The 18,928-nt window shown below is 38.1% G+C and overlaps 3 protein-coding genes across 6 annotated transcripts; 2 read left to right on the top strand and 1 right to left on the bottom strand.

The window, feature by feature from the left end:
- Positions 1 to 237: 237 nt before the first annotated feature.
- LOC18021528 (coiled-coil domain-containing protein SCD2) lies at positions 238 to 5,058 on the top strand. 2 transcript variants are annotated; one of them, XM_006404148.2, is made up of 17 exons: positions 238 to 754; positions 873 to 1,063; positions 1,383 to 1,458; positions 1,573 to 1,614; positions 1,698 to 1,760; positions 2,251 to 2,300; positions 2,399 to 2,426; positions 2,597 to 2,671; positions 2,762 to 2,872; positions 2,954 to 3,014; positions 3,182 to 3,298; positions 3,393 to 3,505; positions 3,604 to 3,673; positions 3,958 to 3,999; positions 4,106 to 4,146; positions 4,487 to 4,616; positions 4,714 to 5,057. In XM_006404148.2, the coding sequence occupies exons 1-17, from the start codon at positions 359 to 361 to the stop codon at positions 4,845 to 4,847; spliced, it is 1,740 nt and encodes a 579-aa protein (XP_006404211.1). In that variant the 5' UTR covers positions 238 to 358; the 3' UTR covers positions 4,848 to 5,057. The 2 variants fall into 2 exon arrangements, with proteins under 2 accessions (XP_006404211.1, XP_024013460.1); XM_024157692.1 differs by having other exon boundaries at positions 251 to 754; positions 877 to 1,063; positions 4,714 to 5,058.
- Positions 5,059 to 5,153: 95 nt separating this feature from the next.
- Positions 5,154 to 9,558, bottom strand: LOC18021527 (chaperone protein ClpC2, chloroplastic). Of its 2 annotated transcripts, none has more exons than XM_006404147.2 (10): positions 9,427 to 9,558; positions 8,174 to 8,751; positions 7,949 to 8,064; positions 7,747 to 7,869; positions 7,491 to 7,676; positions 7,167 to 7,382; positions 6,861 to 7,078; positions 6,693 to 6,768; positions 6,514 to 6,603; positions 5,154 to 6,443 (listed from the first exon to the last, which is right to left on the bottom strand). In XM_006404147.2, the coding sequence occupies exons 2-10, from the start codon at positions 8,733 to 8,735 to the stop codon at positions 5,241 to 5,243; spliced, it is 2,790 nt and encodes a 929-aa protein (XP_006404210.1). In that variant the 5' UTR covers positions 8,736 to 8,751; positions 9,427 to 9,558; the 3' UTR covers positions 5,154 to 5,240. The 2 variants fall into 2 exon arrangements, with proteins under 2 accessions (XP_006404210.1, XP_024013459.1); XM_024157691.1 differs by lacking the exon at positions 9,427 to 9,558 and adding an exon at positions 9,287 to 9,389.
- A 319-nt stretch (positions 9,559 to 9,877) lies between these two features.
- On the top strand, positions 9,878 to 12,216 carry LOC18021526 (F-box/LRR-repeat protein At3g48880). 2 transcript variants are annotated; one of them, XM_006404146.2, is made up of 3 exons: positions 9,878 to 9,961; positions 11,056 to 11,435; positions 11,515 to 12,216. In XM_006404146.2, the coding sequence occupies exons 2-3, from the start codon at positions 11,071 to 11,073 to the stop codon at positions 12,077 to 12,079; spliced, it is 930 nt and encodes a 309-aa protein (XP_006404209.1). In that variant the 5' UTR covers positions 9,878 to 9,961; positions 11,056 to 11,070; the 3' UTR covers positions 12,080 to 12,216. The 2 variants fall into 2 exon arrangements, with proteins under 2 accessions (XP_006404209.1, XP_006404208.1); XM_006404145.2 differs by lacking the exon at positions 9,878 to 9,961 and adding an exon at positions 10,019 to 10,153.
- The last annotated feature ends 6,712 nt before the right edge of the window (positions 12,217 to 18,928 follow it).

The following is an 18,928-nucleotide window of genomic DNA, read 5'->3' as shown; positions in this document are numbered from 1 at the left end:
TTGAATTCAAATTAAATAATAATAAAGAATTATATAAATAGAAAAATATCTATCAGCACTTGACTTCTGGGTCCCACGACCACGGTGGCCACTGGCCAGCTCACTTGTTCTCCCGCGAGGCTCGGTTGGGTATCGTAGCGAACGGTGTCGTTTCGTCGTCTCTATTATTTCAACACTTTTCTCCAAATCTCACCGAACGGTTTCTTCTTTCCTTCGGTTTTTTTTTTTTTTTTTTTCTCGAGAAAATCTAGCATTTTTCCCGAGAAAATCATTTTCCTCTGGTTCACCTTCTTTTTGCTCGCTTAATACTTCGATTCGATTGAATCCGGCTAACAAGTAACCTCACTAACGCAAACTGATGGATCGGAGGAGGGCGGGTAGCCCGGTTTATGGTCGCCAGTGGAGCGAATCATCGAACAGTACGGAGTCTACGTCGCCGGCGATGTCTCCTGCTCACCGGAAACAGCTCGGAGGTGTCGGAGGTTTCTCCACCGTCAAGCGAACACAGAACGTAGCTGCCAAAGCGGCGGCACAGCGATTAGCTCAGGTCATGGCCTTGCAGAACAAAGACAACGGGGACGAAGATGACGAAGACGAGGATGAAGATCTAAGCCTCAGATTCGCATCTCCTTCACTAAAACCTGCTCGCCATGCACCTTCTTCTCTTTCCTCCACTGGAAGCAATAACAGCAACGGAAATAGTAATTTTCCGGCTGTTTCCTTCGCTCCCCGCACTAGATCGCCGTCGCCTGCGGTGAATTTCGTATCCCAGCTTCTATAATTAGCTCAGATCAGCTTGATTTAATCATGTCATGAGCTGTTGTTTGGTTGTAGCTTTAGGGCTAATTGGTTTCTTTTTATGGCTTAATTAGATAGGCAGGAACTTCGCCGAGCAAGTGCCTTCAGTGCGTTCTGCTTCGGCCGGAAGGCCGTCGATGTCTGCTAGATCCACGACTCCGACTGCGACTCCGACTCATAATCTAATGCCTCCAAGTAGGGTGTCGGTGAAAGCTCCGAATCCTATTCCTCCACTTGATCCTCCGACTAGGAACAGAGATAAAAGGTGAAAAATTTGTTGCTTTTTCGTCTTGAATTTCTTAGGAATTTTGAATCTTATTATACTTCTCAAATCTTGGTAGTCAAGGGAACATGTGGCTTAGTGGAATATGTCAAAACAAGTTTTTTATTAATCTTTGGAGTTGGGAGATTATCTCTTTGTTCCTTGACTTAATATGTAGTCCTCAAAGCCTAATATAAAACCTTGCTATAGAGGTTCACGAGAAATGGGAAGTGAATGGGTTACTGAGACTCAACGAGATAGTGGTAGACGCTGGTTTTGGCTGTGCAGCTTGCGGCTAATGCCTGATATTTGATGTTTTTAGGTTTTTTGCTGATTTACCGTCAGTAAATTCAAAAGAAAAGGGTGATCAGCGGGAAGCTTCAGCTCTTCGTGATGAAGTATGTGATGTTTTCTTTATCCTTTGGGGGTATCTGGTCAATACACCTTGTATTCACATACTGGACATTATAGTCATTACAGTTTGATTGAGGCTGATTCAATTTTAACTGCAGCTGGATATGCTACAAGAAGAGAATGAGGTTGTATTAGAGAAGGTGCGATTTATGACATGGAAACTTATTTTAAAATAATAAAGCCATTCACCTCCGTTGTGCATAACATGTATTCTTGATTACAGCTTCGTCGAGCTGAAGAAAAGAGGGTGGAAGCAGAAGCTAGGGCTAAGGAGCTCGAGAAACAGGTTTCTGAAGCTGTGTTGAGTAGTCCATTTTTCTTACTGATGTTGCTTCTTGAAATTCAGAGGGGAATAAGATAGTCCACTCGTTTACATCTGTCTGTTGACAATATCTATTAAACTCAAGTTAGCTATCCTTATCGTGCTGAAGCAACCTCCAACCTCTCGTTGCTTTCTCTGCATTTAGGTTTGTTTTAAGGATAGAATGTGAATATTCACCATTCCTTCAGTTCATGACAATTTAGGTGGAGATGCTGAGCGTATACATATGCTATTAACTTATACTCTGACTAATATCTAGTCTAGCCAGGTTTAGTGAGAATCCAGGTGGAGATGCCGACTATTTTTAGATAAAACATATACTAATGGACGGAATTTATTTTGACGTGTCTAGCACACAGAATTAGTGTTTGCTTGTTTGCTCAATTGTTACATCAAATCACATGTTTAAGTGCTGGCACTTGTACAAGGTTACATTTTTTTTTCTTTCTAAAAGGTTGCCTCTCTTGGAGAAGGAGTGTCTCTGGAAGCGAAATTGTTAAGCAGGTTGGAGCATGTGCCTTCTTGTGCTTCTCTTTGTTTATCTCTTTTCCGAAAAATAGGGTGGTAGTTTTGATCCCTCATGCCTAATTGTATCTTTATAGGAAGGAAGCAGCATTGCGTCAAAGAGAGGTTAGTGTGAACAGAAATAAATTTCGGTCACTCTATTTTCTGCTCAGATTTGGTTTTCTCTCTACTCGAGTTTCTTTATCCACCATTCTGATCCCATATCAAAGTCTTAGATGTACACTTTATGTAAAACATATGATTTAAGCTGTGCATAAGAATTGTACCTGTTACAGGCTGCTCTAAATGTTGCTAAACAGAAAAAGAATGGGAAGGATGAGGAAATTGTTTCCCTACGTTCAGAACTTGAGGTAAGGTACACTGATGTACTGGTTTCTATTACGTGTACCACTACTATTTGCATGATGAAACCATCTCTTATTATTCCCTGCTATGTTCAGAGCTTGAAAGACGAGGCTATAACTGCTGCAGAAAGGCTTCAAGAAGCGGAGTCTGAAGCGAAGTCTCTTCGCACTATGACTCAAAGAATGATTTTAACACAGGATGAAATGGTTTGGTGATATAGCTTGGGTTTCTTCGTTATCTTCTAATCATTTATAAGTTTCTAATCTGTAAATTATTGAATCTTATAGGAAGAAGTAGTCCTAAAGAGATGCTGGCTTGCCCGGTATTGGGATTTGGCTGTACAACATGGTAGGCGATTTATCCGTTCCTAAACTTATTTTATTCTGAACCAAGAAAATATATCATGATACACCGTTCATTTTCATCCAGTAATAGTTCAAACCACATATTTGTGGTATGGTAGTTATTCACAAGTTCACAGATATTTGCATTTTTTCTATGGTATCCTTCCGTAGGCATTTGTGCGGATATAGCACCGTCCAGGCATGAGCACTGGTCAGCGTTGGCTCCTCTTCCATTTGAACTTGTCACCTCTGCAGCACAGAAGGCCAAGGAATTATCCTCGGATAAAGGCTCGTCTAATATCTGCTATAAGTTTAACTATTAAAGTTTTCCTTGCTTACTGTTGTCCGCAAAATTTGTTAACCAGCATATGAAATAATGCAGGTGGGAATGATCGGAGTAAGGCTGCTAGAGATTTGAATGATCTTACTGGAGAAGGAAACATTGAAAGTATGCTTTCAGTTGAGATGGGTTTGAGAGAGCTAGCATCATTAAAGGTGTCCACTCTTGCTTCTGAGTTACCTATAAATGCTGTCACCTAGCATAGATCTCCAAGGACAACGTTTGAAATCTTCTTCTCTCTTTTGAAATTCAGGTTGAGGATGCTATCATGCTTGCATTCGCCCAGCAGAGAAAACCAAGTTTGATTCGTCACACTGCTTCTGGTATGTTATTACGAGCTTTTAACACCAGGATAACGCACAACAAAAATACATGCTTCACTTTTTGTTCGCTTCTTAAAATTTTTAAACGCCTATAAGCTCTTTATGAGACACTTGCACCTTGAATGACTGTCACGTCCTGCATCTGGTTCAATTTTTTTATGTATTCGTTTTTACTCTTAGTATGTCTCCAGTGTTACGTGGGCACATCCAGACTAGTGCAATAGATTTATGGCATCCTCCATAACTAAAAGTAAATGTTAATTTTTTTTGTTTTCATCTGACAGATTCCAAAGGTCATGGAGAGTCCAGATTTATAGATGCATATGGTAAGGGGAAAAGTCTCTCTATTCCTGAGAGAGAGAAGATCACCTCAACGTCATTAGCTTATCCTGATTTTTTTTAGCAATGTTCTCATATTGTTTTTTAATGCAGAATTGGGTGAAGCGGAACAAGAAGACGTTACGTTTAAGCAGGTACATCTCATCGTCATATACACTGTCTTTCAATTCACTTTTTGAACGGACACTATCTTCCATGTTGCATGCCTTCTGCTCATTGTCAGATTGTCTGTGATCAACCTGCATTATTTCATCACATTGAGAAATTACCATATCGAACAAAAATTAGCCACACCTCAACATCAGTTTGATTCTAAGATCTATATGGCTGGATCATGATGGATATATCCATTGGCATCTTAACTGCGGTTTTGCCCTAACTAGAAAGAGGACGTAGAGCTACGGAACTTACAAGTCCAAACAATGTAGTATCAGTTAAAATGTTGTCTTGATTCCTTCATTTACGCTACTGCAGGCATGGCTGTTGTACTTCTGGAGCAGAGCTAAGTTACATGGTGTGGAAGAAGACATTGCAGAGGAACGTTTCCAGTTATGGATCAGCCGTAGCAACGGGAAATCTCCGACTTCTCACGATTCCTTGGATGGTAACCAGACTTGCCCATTTCTGTGTTTTGCTCTAAAAGCGCTAGAAGTATAAATTCATAGTGATAAACTAAAGTTTTTCATTTTGCTGGTCTTCAGTGGAAAGAGGTTTAACAGAGCTAAGGAAACTGGGCATAGAGCAACAGTTATGGGAAGCTTCTCGAAGAGAAATCGATCAGCTTCCATCTCCTACTTCCTCTCCTTCGAATCACGATCTCGACGCTGATTCATAGTATTAAAGTTTTTCCTCTCTTATAATTTGTTGTTTCTTCTCTCTCTCTGATAGAATGAAATTTTCGTTTTGTATATTTCTCTTCATGTAAGTTTCACGAAGAATCTGTGTGCCATTGTTTTTTTTTTTCCTTTTACTTTTCACAGTTGCCTGTGTAAGCTTTGGTATTCTTATTTTCAAATCCAACAAGTTTTGGGAAAAGAAGAGGCACTGCAAAATTAAAAAATCCCTTCATTTTTTTTGTGGGAAATTTTCCATTAGTTCCCGAGCGAACAATCAAATATCCAGAAACAAAAACAGTAGAAAACAAAAGCGACTAAAATGAGACACAATTCAATAACCACTTAAAAAGGAAAGAATAATCTCTAGAAGACTAGAACCCTTGTGTTTCCTTCTACAACACAGGAACTGGATCTTCTTCCATGGCTTCTCCAGCCACAAAACCACCACCACCTCCACTTTTACCATTCAACACAACCACACTTCCTTCTGCATCAACGTCAACAATCACAGAATCTCCATCTTTAATGTCTCTTGAAAGCATCTTCTCAGCCATGCTGTCTTCCAAAAGCCTCATAATAGCTCGTCTAAGCGGCCTCGCACCGTAACTCGGGTCAAATCCTTCGTCCACCACTCTCTCTTTAAACCTCTCAGTAACCTGAAGCTCAATCTCTTTGTCTTTCAGCCTCACCACCACTTCTTTAAGCATTATATCAGCAATCTCCTTGACTTCAAGCTTCGTCAACTGTCTGAAAACAATCATCTCATCTAACCTGTTCAAGAACTCCGGTCTGAAATACTGCTTTAGCTCCTCAGTCACTAAACTCTTGATTCTGTTGTAGCTGCTGTCTTTCTCGTCGTAATCCAGATCAAACCCGATTCTTCTACCGCCTTTTTCAATCACGCTGCTTCCTACGTTCGAAGTCATGATCAGAAGCGTGTTCTTGAAATCAACGGTTCTTCCTTTGCTATCGGTTAGTCTCCCGTCTTCTAGGATCTGAAGCATCATGTTGAAAACATCTGGATGTGCTTTCTCGATTTCATCGAAGAGGACAAGTGTGTAAGGCCTGCGTCGAACCGCCTCAGTTAACTGACCTCCTTCTGAGTATCCTACGTAACCAGGAGGTGAGCCGATGAGTTTTGAAACAGTGTGTCGTTCCATGAACTCACTCATGTCGAGACGGATCATTGCTTCCTCTGAACCGAAGTAGTAAGCAGCCAAGGCTTTGGCAAGCTCTGACTTCCCCACACCGGTCGGACCAGAGAAGATGAAACTAGCGATCGGGCGGTTCGGGTTCTTGAGTCCAACACGTGCACGGCGGATGGCCCGGCTAATGGCTTTGACGGCTTCGTCTTGGCCAATGACTCTTGTGTGAAGGGTCTGCTCCATTTTGAGAAGACGGCTAGATTCATCAGACGAGACTTTCTCTACCGGGATTCCTGTCCAGGTTGAGACAATGTGTTGGATGTCGGATTCAGTGACAGTAGGTCCTCCTTCTTCAGCTTCAGTCTCGGCTTTGCTCACTTCTTTGCCTTTGGCTAAAACAGCAGCAATCTCAGCCCTAAGCTCTATTTCACGGTCACGATGAGCACCAGCCTGTCGAAGAAGAAGTTAGGGAAATTGTAAACACCAATCTTAGACAGTCAGATAAACACGAAGACGATACCTTCTCAAAGTCCTGGCCTCGCACAGCTTCATTCTTCTCCTTAGTGATCTGTCTGAGTTGCTTTTCAAGCTCTCTAGCTTCCTCAGGGACCTAAACCAAAAAAAAAATTCCTTTCTGAATCAGCTCAAATAGATACAAAAGACGATTCTTTCTTAATGCGCGTAAATGCAAATATGAACCTGAGCATGGCGTAGTCGAACCCGAGACCCAGCTTCATCAATCAAGTCAATCGCCTTGTCCGGAAGAAACCGATCACTATTCATTCAAGAGAAGAAATTAGGTTGAGAAAATGCATGCTGCAACTTGTCTAAAAACATTGTCAAAATATTATAGAAAAGGACAAAAACCTGATGTACTGGTGTGACAATTGTGCAGCAGCAACCAAGGCATCGTCGGTGTACCGGAGCTTGTGGTGAATCTCGTATCGTTCACGGAGACCGTGCAAGATCTGTATAGCTTCCTCTACAGTAGGTTCAGGTACCTTCACAGGCTGGAACCGTCTCTCCAATGCAGGATCTTTCTCAATGTGCTTCCTGTACTCATCCAATGTTGTTGCACCAATACACTACAAAACAAAAAAAAAGCCTATTGAGTTTCAAAGTTTTATTGATTTTGACATCATTAAACCAATACAAAGGAATGAGAAAATATACCTGCAATTCACCTCTTGCAAGAGCTGGCTTTAAAATGTTAGCAGCATCAATTGCACCTTCGGCGGCTCCTGCACCGATCAGCGTGTGCACTTCATCAATAAACAGAATAATGTCATCACTTTGCCTGATTTCTTCCATAAGCTTCTTCAATCTTTCCTCGAATTCTCCACGATATTTCGTTCCAGCTACTAGAAGACCCATATCAAGGGTTATAACCTGAAACAAAAGAGAAATGTAAAGGTCAATACATCAAAACATATATATGTGGACTCTCTTCTCAGCATCTTGAAAACATTATAAATGATACAATGGGAGAATTATTACCGTCTTCCCCTCAATTGTTTCAGGAACATCGCCACTGGCAATTCTCTGCGCGAGTCCTTCAGCTATTGCAGTCTTACCAACTCCAGGTTCTCCAATAAGACATGGGTTGTTCTTGGTTCTTCGAGCCAAGATCTGGACCACTCGTTCGATCTGCGGTTGCCTTCCAACAACAGGATCCAGTTTACCCTGCAACAGAAAGTGTTAACTTGACACTTTCTTGAGAGGTATTAAAAGGTGAGTAAGACATTTTTCTTACCTCCTCTGCTAGTTTAGTTAAGTTAGTCCCATACTCTTCTAGTGTAGGCATTTTGCTGTTTCCGCTGGATCCTCCACCAACGCTTGCTGTCACTTCATTGTTTTCCCCGACCATACGTATAACCTGAAAATACTCAAAATGTAATCAAGAATTGTTTTCTAAGACATAACATGAAGTGACAATTCAGAGTTTATGCATTTACCTGCGTCCGGATGTTACTAGAATCTACACCCAAATTCTCCAAGACACGAGCTGCAACACCTTCCCCTTCACGAAGAAGACCAAGCAGAAGATGCTCTGTCCCAATGTAGTTATGCCCTAGAATTCAAAAATAACAAAAGTTGCAATTTTTATCAGTCAAGAAAGCTTCTGTTATACACAACATATAAAAAAGCTCCAAGCCTAACAACTAGAAACAGATCCTTACCGAGTTGTCGAGCTTCCTCTAGTGACAACTCCAGTACTCGCTTTGCACGAGGAGTAAATGGGATCTCAACTGCTACAAATCCACTGCCTCTTCCAATGATCTTTTCAACCTCCACACGAGAATCTTTAAGATTGATCCCCATGGATTTAAGAACCTTTGCAGCGATTCCAGTCCCTTCCCCAATTAGACCCAACAGTATCTGCTCAGTCCCAACAAAATTATGGCCAAGTCTCCGAGCTTCCTCTTGAGACAGCATTATGACCTTAATTGCTTTCTCGGTAAACCGTTCAAACATGGCTTTTGGTACACATCGGCTAGCTTTTCCTTTCCGGGATGAGATTGAAATATTAACCTTAGCAAAGAAATCTGGACTGCGACTTGCCATAAGATCCAATGCACTGTTAACCCTTAACCCTGAGTAGTTCCGGATACTCAAAACAGGTGCGTGTAAACTGGACATCATCTTCACACGACTTCTTGGTTTTCTGTATTCTTCGGACTGGAGATGTCTTCCGGGACCAAGTAGAGGACGGACTGTAAAATTAGCCAAGAGCCTAGCCATAATGCAGAGTTGGAGGCTGCATTGTTTAATGGTAAAATCATAAGTGATCTAGCTCAATTATAGGTTAAGACCGATATAAAAGACAACAAGGAGATAAAGGTTGGTTTTTATTATGTGTAAACTTTAAAGATGATTTGAAAAACGCAAACTTCATAAAAAAAACAAAGCTACAAGCAGTCTAAAGCTCTGCGTATTAAATGCCAAACCTTTCTCTGGTCTCTAACCAAATAAAAAAAAAAGAGAAAATACACCAAATCCAAGAAACGTTGTGATACTAACTTACAATGCGTTTGAAATGAATCAGACATTTAGTTTTACATAAGAAACAGTTTTGGGTACTCTTCATTTGATTGTGTTGATTTGGTAAAAAACTGCTTGGGTTGAAGATTGAGATTAGGGTTGATTCAATACACGAATACACAACCTTAATCTCAATCTTCTTTGCAAGCATTTTTTTCCAAATCAACACAAGCAAATGAAGAGTACCCAAACTCCTAAAACTCAAAATGAAACCACCAAAACAAACGACCTGAGAAATAGAAAAAGTCCACCTTTAAAACTCAAACAAGAGAAAAACGGAAGCTTCTTCAGCGAAACACAGAACCCACAAACGAAAAATTGAAAAAAAAAGAAGAGAAGACAGAGAAAGGGGAGCAGAGTATGTAGCAAAGAAAAGGGTTTTGGGTTTTACCGTCGACGCCTTTGGCCTTTGGATTGAGAAGTGGGAGAAAGCGAGAGGCTATATTTTACTGGTCGGCCCGTCTCAGGGAAAGAGATAGGAAGCTGAAGAGATTTCTTTCTTTCTCCTCTTTCTCTCTCAAGTTTTTATCACTCTTTATCTCGTCTTCTACAAGCATCGACGCCGTTCATTTGTATACAACACCCACCTACCAAAGGTTTCATATCAGCCGTTAGATTATTCAGAGTAGTTTGCACCGTCAGATTCAATTACTTTTTGTAACGAATCTCGATCTTTAAGGATAAGGAGGCTCTCAAGGGTTTGTGACTTTTGTGTTGAGTGAGACCGGTTTTGTCTGAAAACTCCATCAAACCAAAACAAATCAAATCCAAGACATAGTAAACCAAAGAAAACCGATTATTCTGACATCAATTTCTCTTTTCTGTTTTTTTTTTTTTTTTTCATATCTACTTTCGTTGGCTAGAGTGAGCGAGAGAGATTAGTAACGGTGTCGTCGTCGTCGCCAACGATTTTTGCTCTTCGAAAGGTTCTTAATTTTCTCAGTGCTCCTTTGCGTGTTTCAGCTTCTTGTTGTTTTTTTTTTTTTTAAATCATCGAATCCTTTATTGGTTTCGTTTGTTTCATCTCGATTGTGAATTGAGAAATGGTGATTCGAGATCTATGTCGGGTTATACGTTTTCATTGCGATCAAATTTGGGAATGTCAAGAAATCAGATCGGTTTGTCTATACAGTCTTGACGGTTTACGATCTCTGTCCTCTGGATTCTCCAAATTTGATTCCGTTTACATAAGATTTTTGCGTGATTCTGTGTTTTCTACTGAGTTCACGATCTTGGTCCTCTGAGTTTTCTAATTATGTGTCTTTACATATAATTTCGATTGATTTTTTGTTCTTTTGAGCTTTTATGTGCCTGCGTTGATGTGATGTGTTCTAATTAATGGCCGATCTCGAATTTCTTGGACAGTTTTTGTTTTTTTAGCTTGGGTTTCTGACTTCTCGAATCCTTTATGTCTTGCATAATTCTACTGTTTTCTTTAGCTCTCTGATCAAACACTCAATTTTGACATTTTAATGGAATCTTTTTTTTTAATGATTTTTGTGTCTTTTTTCCTCAGTTCTTTGCTAATTCAGTTACTGCATGAGTTTCGATCATAATAATTTCAAAAGCAGTATGTTTTGCATCAATATACGCTGTATATTAGATAATTATCAAGTTTGTTACTCGTTTTATTTTTGATTTCAGTTCTTGTTTAACTAGGATTTCTTTTTCGTGGTTCGACTTTGAATACTCTGTTTGAGCTCTGTTTATCAACTTTCTGGTAAAAATAATAATTCAGAAGTATCTTTTGTTTATTTCTTTATTTCAATATGATTTTGATACACGTTATGGCATCATCTACGAAAGAACTAAGCTTTGAGGTGTTTTCCTTAATTCAATAAGGATTGTGGTTTTGTTGTTTTTCCTTTTTTTTCTCAGCCTAAAGTATTTCCTTTTAGGATTTTGATTTTATCGTTCCCTGTACAAGGGGTCTCTTATGATCAATAAAGATGTTTTAAGGAATCATTGTGTTTTTCAAAAGAATTAGAACAGTTAATTAACGTTTCTTATGCTTGCTTAGGGCACATCAAGAAAAATGGAAGAAGAGTATGAGAGTCGTCGAGTGAGGAGATGGGAAGAGTTGGACACTGACATATTAGTGAGGATTTTCCAGAAATTTAGCGTCTTTGAGTTGACTTCTGGATTAGCTCATGTTTGTAGAGGATGGAGAGCTGCTTGCTGTGATCCGATCCTGTGGAAGACGCTTGATTTGTCCCACATGAGATCTAGTTTCATCAAGATCCCACTAGAGCCTTATGTCTATGTGGAACGCAGATCTGATGAGGCCCTGACCAGGATCCTGAAACTTTCCATGAACCTTAGCGGAGGAAACACAAGGACCTTGATCTTCCATTTCAACTTGTTCTTGAGTGATGATCAGCTTACTTACACTGCAGAAAGGTAAGTCTCGTTTCCTATGCAGTTTTCGAAAATATAATAAAACTTTGTTGTGCTGATTTGGTGTGCTCAATTTTGGCAGATGTCCAGGATTGAGACGAGTTGTCTTACCGGCTTGGAACAGAATAAAGAAGACCGGTATATGCAAAGCAATAAGAATCTGGAAAGATCTCGAGTCACTAACAATGCCAAGCATCGCAAACCCTCCTTACCTCTTGACAGAAATCGCCAAGAACTGCAAGAATTTCAAAGAGCTCAAGATCATGGGTCCATTCGAGATCTTCTTTGCAAACACGCTCATCACTTGTCTCCCAAACCTCAAAACCCTTAGCCTTAGATGCTCTGCGATAAAACGTGAAGCGCTGATGAAAATCCTTGATGGATTGCCGGATCTTGAAGTGCTTAACATCTCGCACTCTCACCTCGTGGAGTATAGCGGGTGGCAACCACAGCAGAAAGTGATTGTTAGAGAGCTTGATAAGACGATAATGGAGAAAGCTTCGAGGCTGAAGAGGTTCTTGACATGTATGGAGCATAAGACTTGTGTGATGTGTCAGAGGACTGAGAATGATGAAGGGATTGTGAGATGGTACAAGTATGAAGAAGGAGAGTGGAAGGTTGATGAAGTGAGCTCTCTTCATCTTTGATGTTTTTTTTTAAATAATTTTATCTGTGAGGACTTTATCTTCTTCTTTAATATTTGAGTTGTTTTGGTTTCAACGTTTTATTGTGTGTATATAAATGTAGGCAATGCCAATGTTTGTAAGTAGTGATCAACTCTAGATCACTAATCCTTGACATGAGTAGAAAAATAAAGGGTAATAATCTCAACTGTCTTATTTGTTATGTATATTTGTCTTATAGCTTTTGCCACAGACATAAAGAGCTAAATAAAGTAATGAACAAATGTCGAGTGATGATCTAGAAGACATAAAGAACTAAACGTGAAAGTTCCATCAGTCCTAGCTTGTGAAGTCATCGTTTCCCCTGACTATGCTAATTAGAACCTGTAAAACAAATATTATACTCAAAACGTAATCAACAAATTGTTTCATAAGAAAGAGATAACAATAATTTTGAGAATTCAAGAACTGATGCATTTTACCTTCAACCGGATGTAACTATGATCTCCACCCAAATTCTCCAAGACACGACCTGCAACACCTTCTCTTACACGAAGAAGACCAAGCAGAAGATGCTCTGGTCCAATGTAGTCATCATGCTCTAGAATGATAAGAAATGTGAAAGTTTTATCAGTAACAAGAAAAGCTACATATAAGAAGCTCCAAGCCTGATTACTTACAAACAGCAAACAGATCCTTACCAGCTTCCTCTAGTGTCAACTCCAGGACACGCTTTGCAAGTGGAGTAAATGGTATCTCCACCGGCGAAACTCCTCTGCCTCTTCCAGTGATCTTTTCCACCTCTTCACGAGCATCTTCAAGAGTGATCCCCATTGATGTAAGAACCCTTGCAGCGATTCCAGTCCCTTCCCCAATCAGACCCAACAGTATATGTTCAGTCCCTATATGGTTTTGGTCAAGACTCCGAGCTTCCTCTTCAGACAGCATTACGACCTTAATTGCTTTCTCGTTAAACCGCCCAAAAAGCCCTTTCGTTTCAGTTAAGTTAGTCTCATACTCGTCTAGTGTTGGTATTTCGCTGGATCCACCACTAACGCTTACTGTGACTTCATTGTTTCCCCCGACCATACGTATAACCTGATAATACTCAAAATGTAATCAAGAATTGTTTCCTAATTAAGACATATATATATATATATATATAACATGAAAGTGAAAATTCAGAGAAATAATGCGTCTACCTTCGTCCTGATGTTACTACGATCTACACCCAAATTCTCCAGAACACGAGCTGCCCCTTCACGAAGAAGACCAAGCAGAAGATGCTCTGTCCCAATGTAGTTATGCCCTAGAATTCAAAAATAACAAAAGTTGCAATTTTTATCAGTCAAGAAGGCATATGTAATACACAAGATATAAAAAGCTCCAAGCCTAAATACTGAAAAATAGATCCTTACCTAGTTGTCGAGCTTCCTCTATTGAAAACTTGAGGACTTTCTTTGCACTAGGAGTAAATGGGATCTCCACCGGCGTATCTCCTCTCCCTCTTCCAGTGATCTTTTCCACCTCTTCACGAGCATCTTCAAGATTGATCCCCATTGATGTAAGAGCCCTTGCAGCGATTCCAGTCCCTTCCCCAATCAGAGCCAACAGTATATGCTCAGTCCCAGTATAAGTATGGCCAAGTCTCCGAGCTTCTTCTTGAGACAGTATTATGACCTTAATTGCTTTTTCGGTAAACCGCTCAAACATGGCTTTTGTTACACATCGGCTAGCTTTTCCTTTCGGGGATGAGAATGAAATATTAACCTTAGCAAAGAAATCTTGACTGTGACTTGCCATAAGATCCACTGCATTGTTAACCCTTAACCCTGAGTAGTTCTGGATACTCAAAACAGGTGCGTGTAAGCTGGACATCATCTTCACACAACTTCTTGGTTTTCTGTATTCTTCGGGCTGGAGATGTCTTCCGGGACCAAGTAGAGGACGGGCTGTAAAATTAGCCAGGAGCCTAGCCATAATGCAGTGTTGGAGGCTGCATTGTGTAATGGTAAAATCATAAGTGATCTTAGCTCTAATATAGTTTGGTTTTTATTCTATACAGACGATATCAGAAAACGCAAACACCAATAAAAAAGAAAAAAAATGACTTATGCTACAAGCGACTAAAAGGCTCTGTGTAACAAAGAGAAAACTCTCAACACCTTGAGAGTTAGCACAAGAGAGAAACAAAAACCTAACTTCATTCAGGAAAACAAGCAATAAATAACAGAAAAGAAGCCAATTGTTTATTGCAACATCTATGTATACAATAAGAGGGTCGAGATATTGGTCACACTAGGCTCAGAGATATTAAGTAGAGTAAAAAGATAAGTCGTTGGGAAAATTGACATACGCAGATAAGTCTATGGCTCCAACAAAGAAGAAACGACAACTTGTGGTAAGATTAGAGAGTCTCCTCCTGTTTCTTGTTTTTGATCTCAATTCCTTACTTATATATACATACAGCCATTAATATAACCTAATTGAAGAATTCAATTTTATTTTTCTATTTAACTTGTAAAGATATATACAAATGGAGTATTAGTCTACATATGTAAGAAAGATATAGTATCGTATTAGGATTTAGGATATATCTCCAAAACTTTTAAAATATAAATACTCTTTTTTGTGATTAACTAGCTAAAGACCCGTGTCCACACACAGGACTATTTTCTAATACTATTATTCTAATCTCACAGAAACTTGATTTTATTAATTTCGTAGAAAAATGTTCTGGCTATACAAAATTTAAGAGTTTAATTATTAAGAAACTCAGGTGACTAAATTATTTGAATATTAAATTGCTCTTGAACAAACACCGTTACACTCTAAATGACTAAAGACTAACTTTAAACGTTATGACGAACGAGTAACGACCCCGTTATTAAGTTGCACACACTAATGACTACTACTAAGTTGCATTCTTTTGTCTTGTTTTTATCTTTGAACATAGCCTTCTAATCAACTATGTTGGGAAATAATATAATTACTGTGAACAAAGAATAAGGTTCCTAAAAACATAGTGATTGAGAGAATTTTTTTCATGAAAGAGACTTGAATTTTCATGTCCCAGTAAGTCATAAAATAAACATGGCCCTAACTATCCTTGAGTTGTATGTTTGTTATTTTAAAAACAAAAAATAACAAAAACAAAATCAAGGAGTTACTGGTAAAGACGAACATCAATAACAAATATAAGGCTAATATATATTACCATGAGGCTCTAACCGTATACACATGTAAGAGAGTATTTCCCAGAGGAAAAAAAATGTTGAAGCGAAGTCTTGGATCTTCAAGAGAAAAAATATAGCCATAAATCCCTTAAGAGAAAAAGAGACGTTACGACCAAGCATATATATATATATATAAAATATAAAAAAGCAAGAATATGAGAAGCAATCATACTATTAGTACTTTATAATTATTTGTGGTTAAAACACAGCAATTAATTTGTGAAAGTGGACGATTAAGTGTTATTTAGCGGTTTTGTTTGCGAGACATTTTTGACTAGTTAACCAACGAATGTATTAGCAGTTTAACATAAAAGTTACGAAAAAAAAATATAATATATAATTATAAAAAAAAAACACAAAACTATACTATTATACTAAATAAATATTGAATAATTATACAAAAACTAATTAGTTTTATAGTGATATGTTTTATTTTAATTGTTGGGAATATCACCCAAAATTGTGTCCACTAATATAACAAACTGGAAATAATTTGCTCCAATACGTGGATCTTCAGGATTTGTCATATGCATAATATAAATTTTCTTTAATAGATTCAATTTATCCAAAATATTATAGCACTTACGCTTGTATTTTTACTTTATTCAACTTGTATGAAAACGATGATTATGGTAAGAAGACTAAAACTTGATAGAAAAAGTGGTAAGATTAGAGTATATATATATATATATATATATATATATATATATATATATGAGGTAATACAGTAGTATTAGAGTTTCATAATTTTTTTTAACATAATATTTTTTTCTAGTGTGATTTTTTTTTACCCATCCGCAACCACAAACACTGGCAGGAATCAGCTTTTAGATTTCAATAATATAAAATAATACGGAGCGGTTTAAATTCATTTCTATAATTGTTATAACGCTACTAACCAGTAGCTTTTGCGGGTGATAGCGGATGAACCAATCCACACATTTGTCAATGGTGTCCAAAAATTTATGGTTTTGAAGATTTGAGAGCCATAATAATTAGTGTTATGTCCAGAACACGAGCTACAATACTTACCCCTTCACGAAGAAGACCACGCAGAAGATGCTCTGTCCCAATGTAGTTACACCCTAGAATCCAAAATAACAAAAAGTTGCTAATTATTGATAACAAATGTGTTTATCAGTCAAGAAAGCTTCTGTAATACACAACATATAAAAAGCTCCAAGCCTAAATACTGAAAAATAGATCCTTACCTAGTTGTCGAGCTTCCTCTAGTGAACTCCAGGACTTGCTTTGCACTAGGAGTAAATGGGATCTCCCCTGGCGTATCTCCTCTGCTTCCTCCAATGATCTTTTCCACCTCTTCACGAGCATCTTCAAGAGTGATCCCCATTGATGTAAGAACCCTTGCAGCGATTCCACTCCTTTCCCCAATCAGACCCAACAGTATCTGCTCAGTCCCAACAAAAGTATGGCCAAGTCTCCGAGCTTCCTCTTGAGATAGTATTATGGCCTTAATTGCTTTCTCGTATGCCGATGAAAATAGGCTTTTATTAGACACCTGCTAGCTTTTCCTTTCCTGGATGAAACCGAGAGGTTAACCTAGATAAACAAATCTGACCAGGCCTGGCAGTAAGATCCAATGCATTTAAAACCCTTAACCCTGAGAAGCTCTGGATTCTCAAAACTGGTGCTTGTAAACTGTTCATCGTCTTCACATATCTGTAGGAAGTAAATTTAGAGGAGACAAATATTGCAATATCAGAAAACGATTTGAGACACAGAAAAACGTTTTCTAAAAGCGGATTAAGGAAAAACGAGAAGTGGAGGCGAGATGATCTCTTTCCTTAATTCAAAATATCTCCCGCAGTGTGGCGGTTGGATGAGATAATGAATCACAGGATACAACCACTAGTATTCGTATAATCGCAGCACCTGATTATAGAATGTGACGAACTAGTATTTTACGATATACTCTCGGACACTTACTCTTGAAAGAAGAAAAGAGACGCGAGAGATTGAGGAAATTGTGAACGACTTTTTGTCTGTAAAAAATTTGAGACAAGTGAGTGAAAAATGGAAGAGGAGAAGTCGATATATATATCGAAGGAGAGAGGAGCGTCGCACTTAATCAGCGTGTTAATGACATGATTAATTTTGCGCTAATGATGCGATTTGGGCATTAATCTTGGCGTGATTTTCGGGATAGACATTTGACTGCAGATTAATGTCGTGATTCTGTCAAGAATTTGAACCGAAAACTTTAGCAATTTGGGCCAGAAATGTTGACCAAAACGTGGCCCAAAAAGAACATTCGGCCCACATTCACCAAGATCCAAGACCCAAGACCCAAGACCCAAGACCCGAGACCCGAGCCCGGCTCGGCGGCAGCGGAGGCGCGCGAGGGATCCTTGGTTTTCCTTCACACACTTTGAACTATGTCATGTGTGTGTCTATATTTATATGATTCAAAATATTTTCAATCCTCCAATGTGGGACAAAATGATGTTTCTCACATTTTAAGTTGCCTTGAAGGGCTTTATTTTTATTCACATTTGGGCAAATAATGACAAAACGACCAAACAAGCATTCATCTCTAAACAAAATCTGTATGCGAATACACAACCCTAATCGAAAAGTAACCATTTTAGAGTATCAAGATTCCTAAACTCAAAAAGAAACCACGAAGCAGAATTGAAGCTACGATGATGATCCATAGAAAATAGTTAGTAGGAAAATGTAGAAAATAGTCGGTAGAAAAATGATATGAGAATAGTCAGATATTTCCTTCCTACGACTTTCCTACCATTTTTTTACCAATCTCGATTTTTGACGGGTTGTAACCTATGAAAAAATATCGTAGAAAAATAGTAAAAAAAAATATAATATCGTACGATTTTTTGACGATAATTTTCGTAGAAAGATAACATGTTTTTCTATAGTGATCAAATAATTAGGTTTTTAGAAAACAAGAAAAAAAATAGTAAAAAGTGATAGAGAGTAAAAGATTAAGTCACAAGTTAGGGAAAATTGACATACGCAGATAAGTATAATTGGCTTCCAACGGAGGAAAAATGACTCCTCGTGGTTAAATGTATGGAGAGTCTCCTATCAAAAAACAATTTTATGTTATTCTTCTTGATTTCAAAACCTTATTTATACTTACAATCAATTGATTTAACCTAATTGCCTAATTTTAATTTAATTTTCTAGTTAATCTATACAAATATACACATTAAAAAAAATCGTAACATCTCTTGCACCTCTTTAGCACAAAAAAAAAAAACACCTCTCCTAATCAATTTATATTGTACTCTATATTTTTTTTTGTAAGGTTCCGTAGTTATTGAATAAAGTGAGTATTGTTTTTTTTTTTTAAACGTCGAATGTTGAATATTGTTATGGACAACTGTACAAGAATGCAATAATTACTTGCTTTTTCTCATTTTATTAATTCAATAATATCACTAATAATCAGTAAAATCGATTCTGATTTAGCTTTTATAATCTCACATAAATACAACACAACTTCCAATTGGTTATGGTTTGTATGTACCACTACCAACTAACAAGTATATGGAAAAGAAACCAAGTTTACTTGAAACACATGTTTTTTTTATATATTTACAAAAGAGGAGATATTTAGTCACATTTGTTTTCCTATCATCTACCTCTCACC

Source organism: Eutrema salsugineum, unplaced genomic scaffold, assembly GCF_000478725.1.
Source record: "Eutrema salsugineum unplaced genomic scaffold, Eutsalg1_0 scaffold_16, whole genome shotgun sequence".
Taxonomy (NCBI): domain Eukaryota; kingdom Viridiplantae; phylum Streptophyta; class Magnoliopsida; order Brassicales; family Brassicaceae; genus Eutrema; species Eutrema salsugineum.
This window is presented reverse-complemented; position numbering and strand designations above follow the sequence as displayed.

What these genes read in the sequence shown, in the direction of transcription:
- LOC18021527 (XM_006404147.2), bottom strand. Translation starts at nt 8,735, where the DNA reads ATGGCTAGGCTCTTGGCTAATTTTACAGTCCGTCCTCTACTTGGTCCC. An exon ending in CTAGTAACATCCGGACGCAG is followed by an intron (nt 7,870 to 7,948) that starts GTAAATGCATAA and finishes GAGTATTTTCAG; the next exon opens with GTTATACGTATGGTCGGGGA. An exon ending in TTGCAAGAGGTGAATTGCAG is followed by an intron (nt 7,079 to 7,166) that starts GTATATTTTCTC and finishes TTTGTTTTGTAG; the next exon opens with TGTATTGGTGCAACAACATT.
- LOC18021526 (XM_006404145.2), top strand. Translation starts at nt 10,079, where the DNA reads ATGGTGATTCGAGATCTATGTCGGGTTATACGTTTTCATTGCGATCAA. An exon ending in AATGTCAAGAAATCAGATCG is followed by an intron (nt 10,154 to 11,055) that starts GTTTGTCTATAC and finishes ATGCTTGCTTAG; the next exon opens with GGCACATCAAGAAAAATGGA. An exon ending in CTTACTTACACTGCAGAAAG is followed by an intron (nt 11,436 to 11,514) that starts GTAAGTCTCGTT and finishes CAATTTTGGCAG; the next exon opens with ATGTCCAGGATTGAGACGAG.
- LOC18021528 (XM_006404148.2), top strand. Translation starts at nt 359, where the DNA reads ATGGATCGGAGGAGGGCGGGTAGCCCGGTTTATGGTCGCCAGTGGAGC. An exon ending in GGATTTGGCTGTACAACATG is followed by an intron (nt 3,015 to 3,181) that starts GTAGGCGATTTA and finishes ATCCTTCCGTAG; the next exon opens with GCATTTGTGCGGATATAGCA. An exon ending in GGAATTATCCTCGGATAAAG is followed by an intron (nt 3,299 to 3,392) that starts GCTCGTCTAATA and finishes GAAATAATGCAG; the next exon opens with GTGGGAATGATCGGAGTAAG.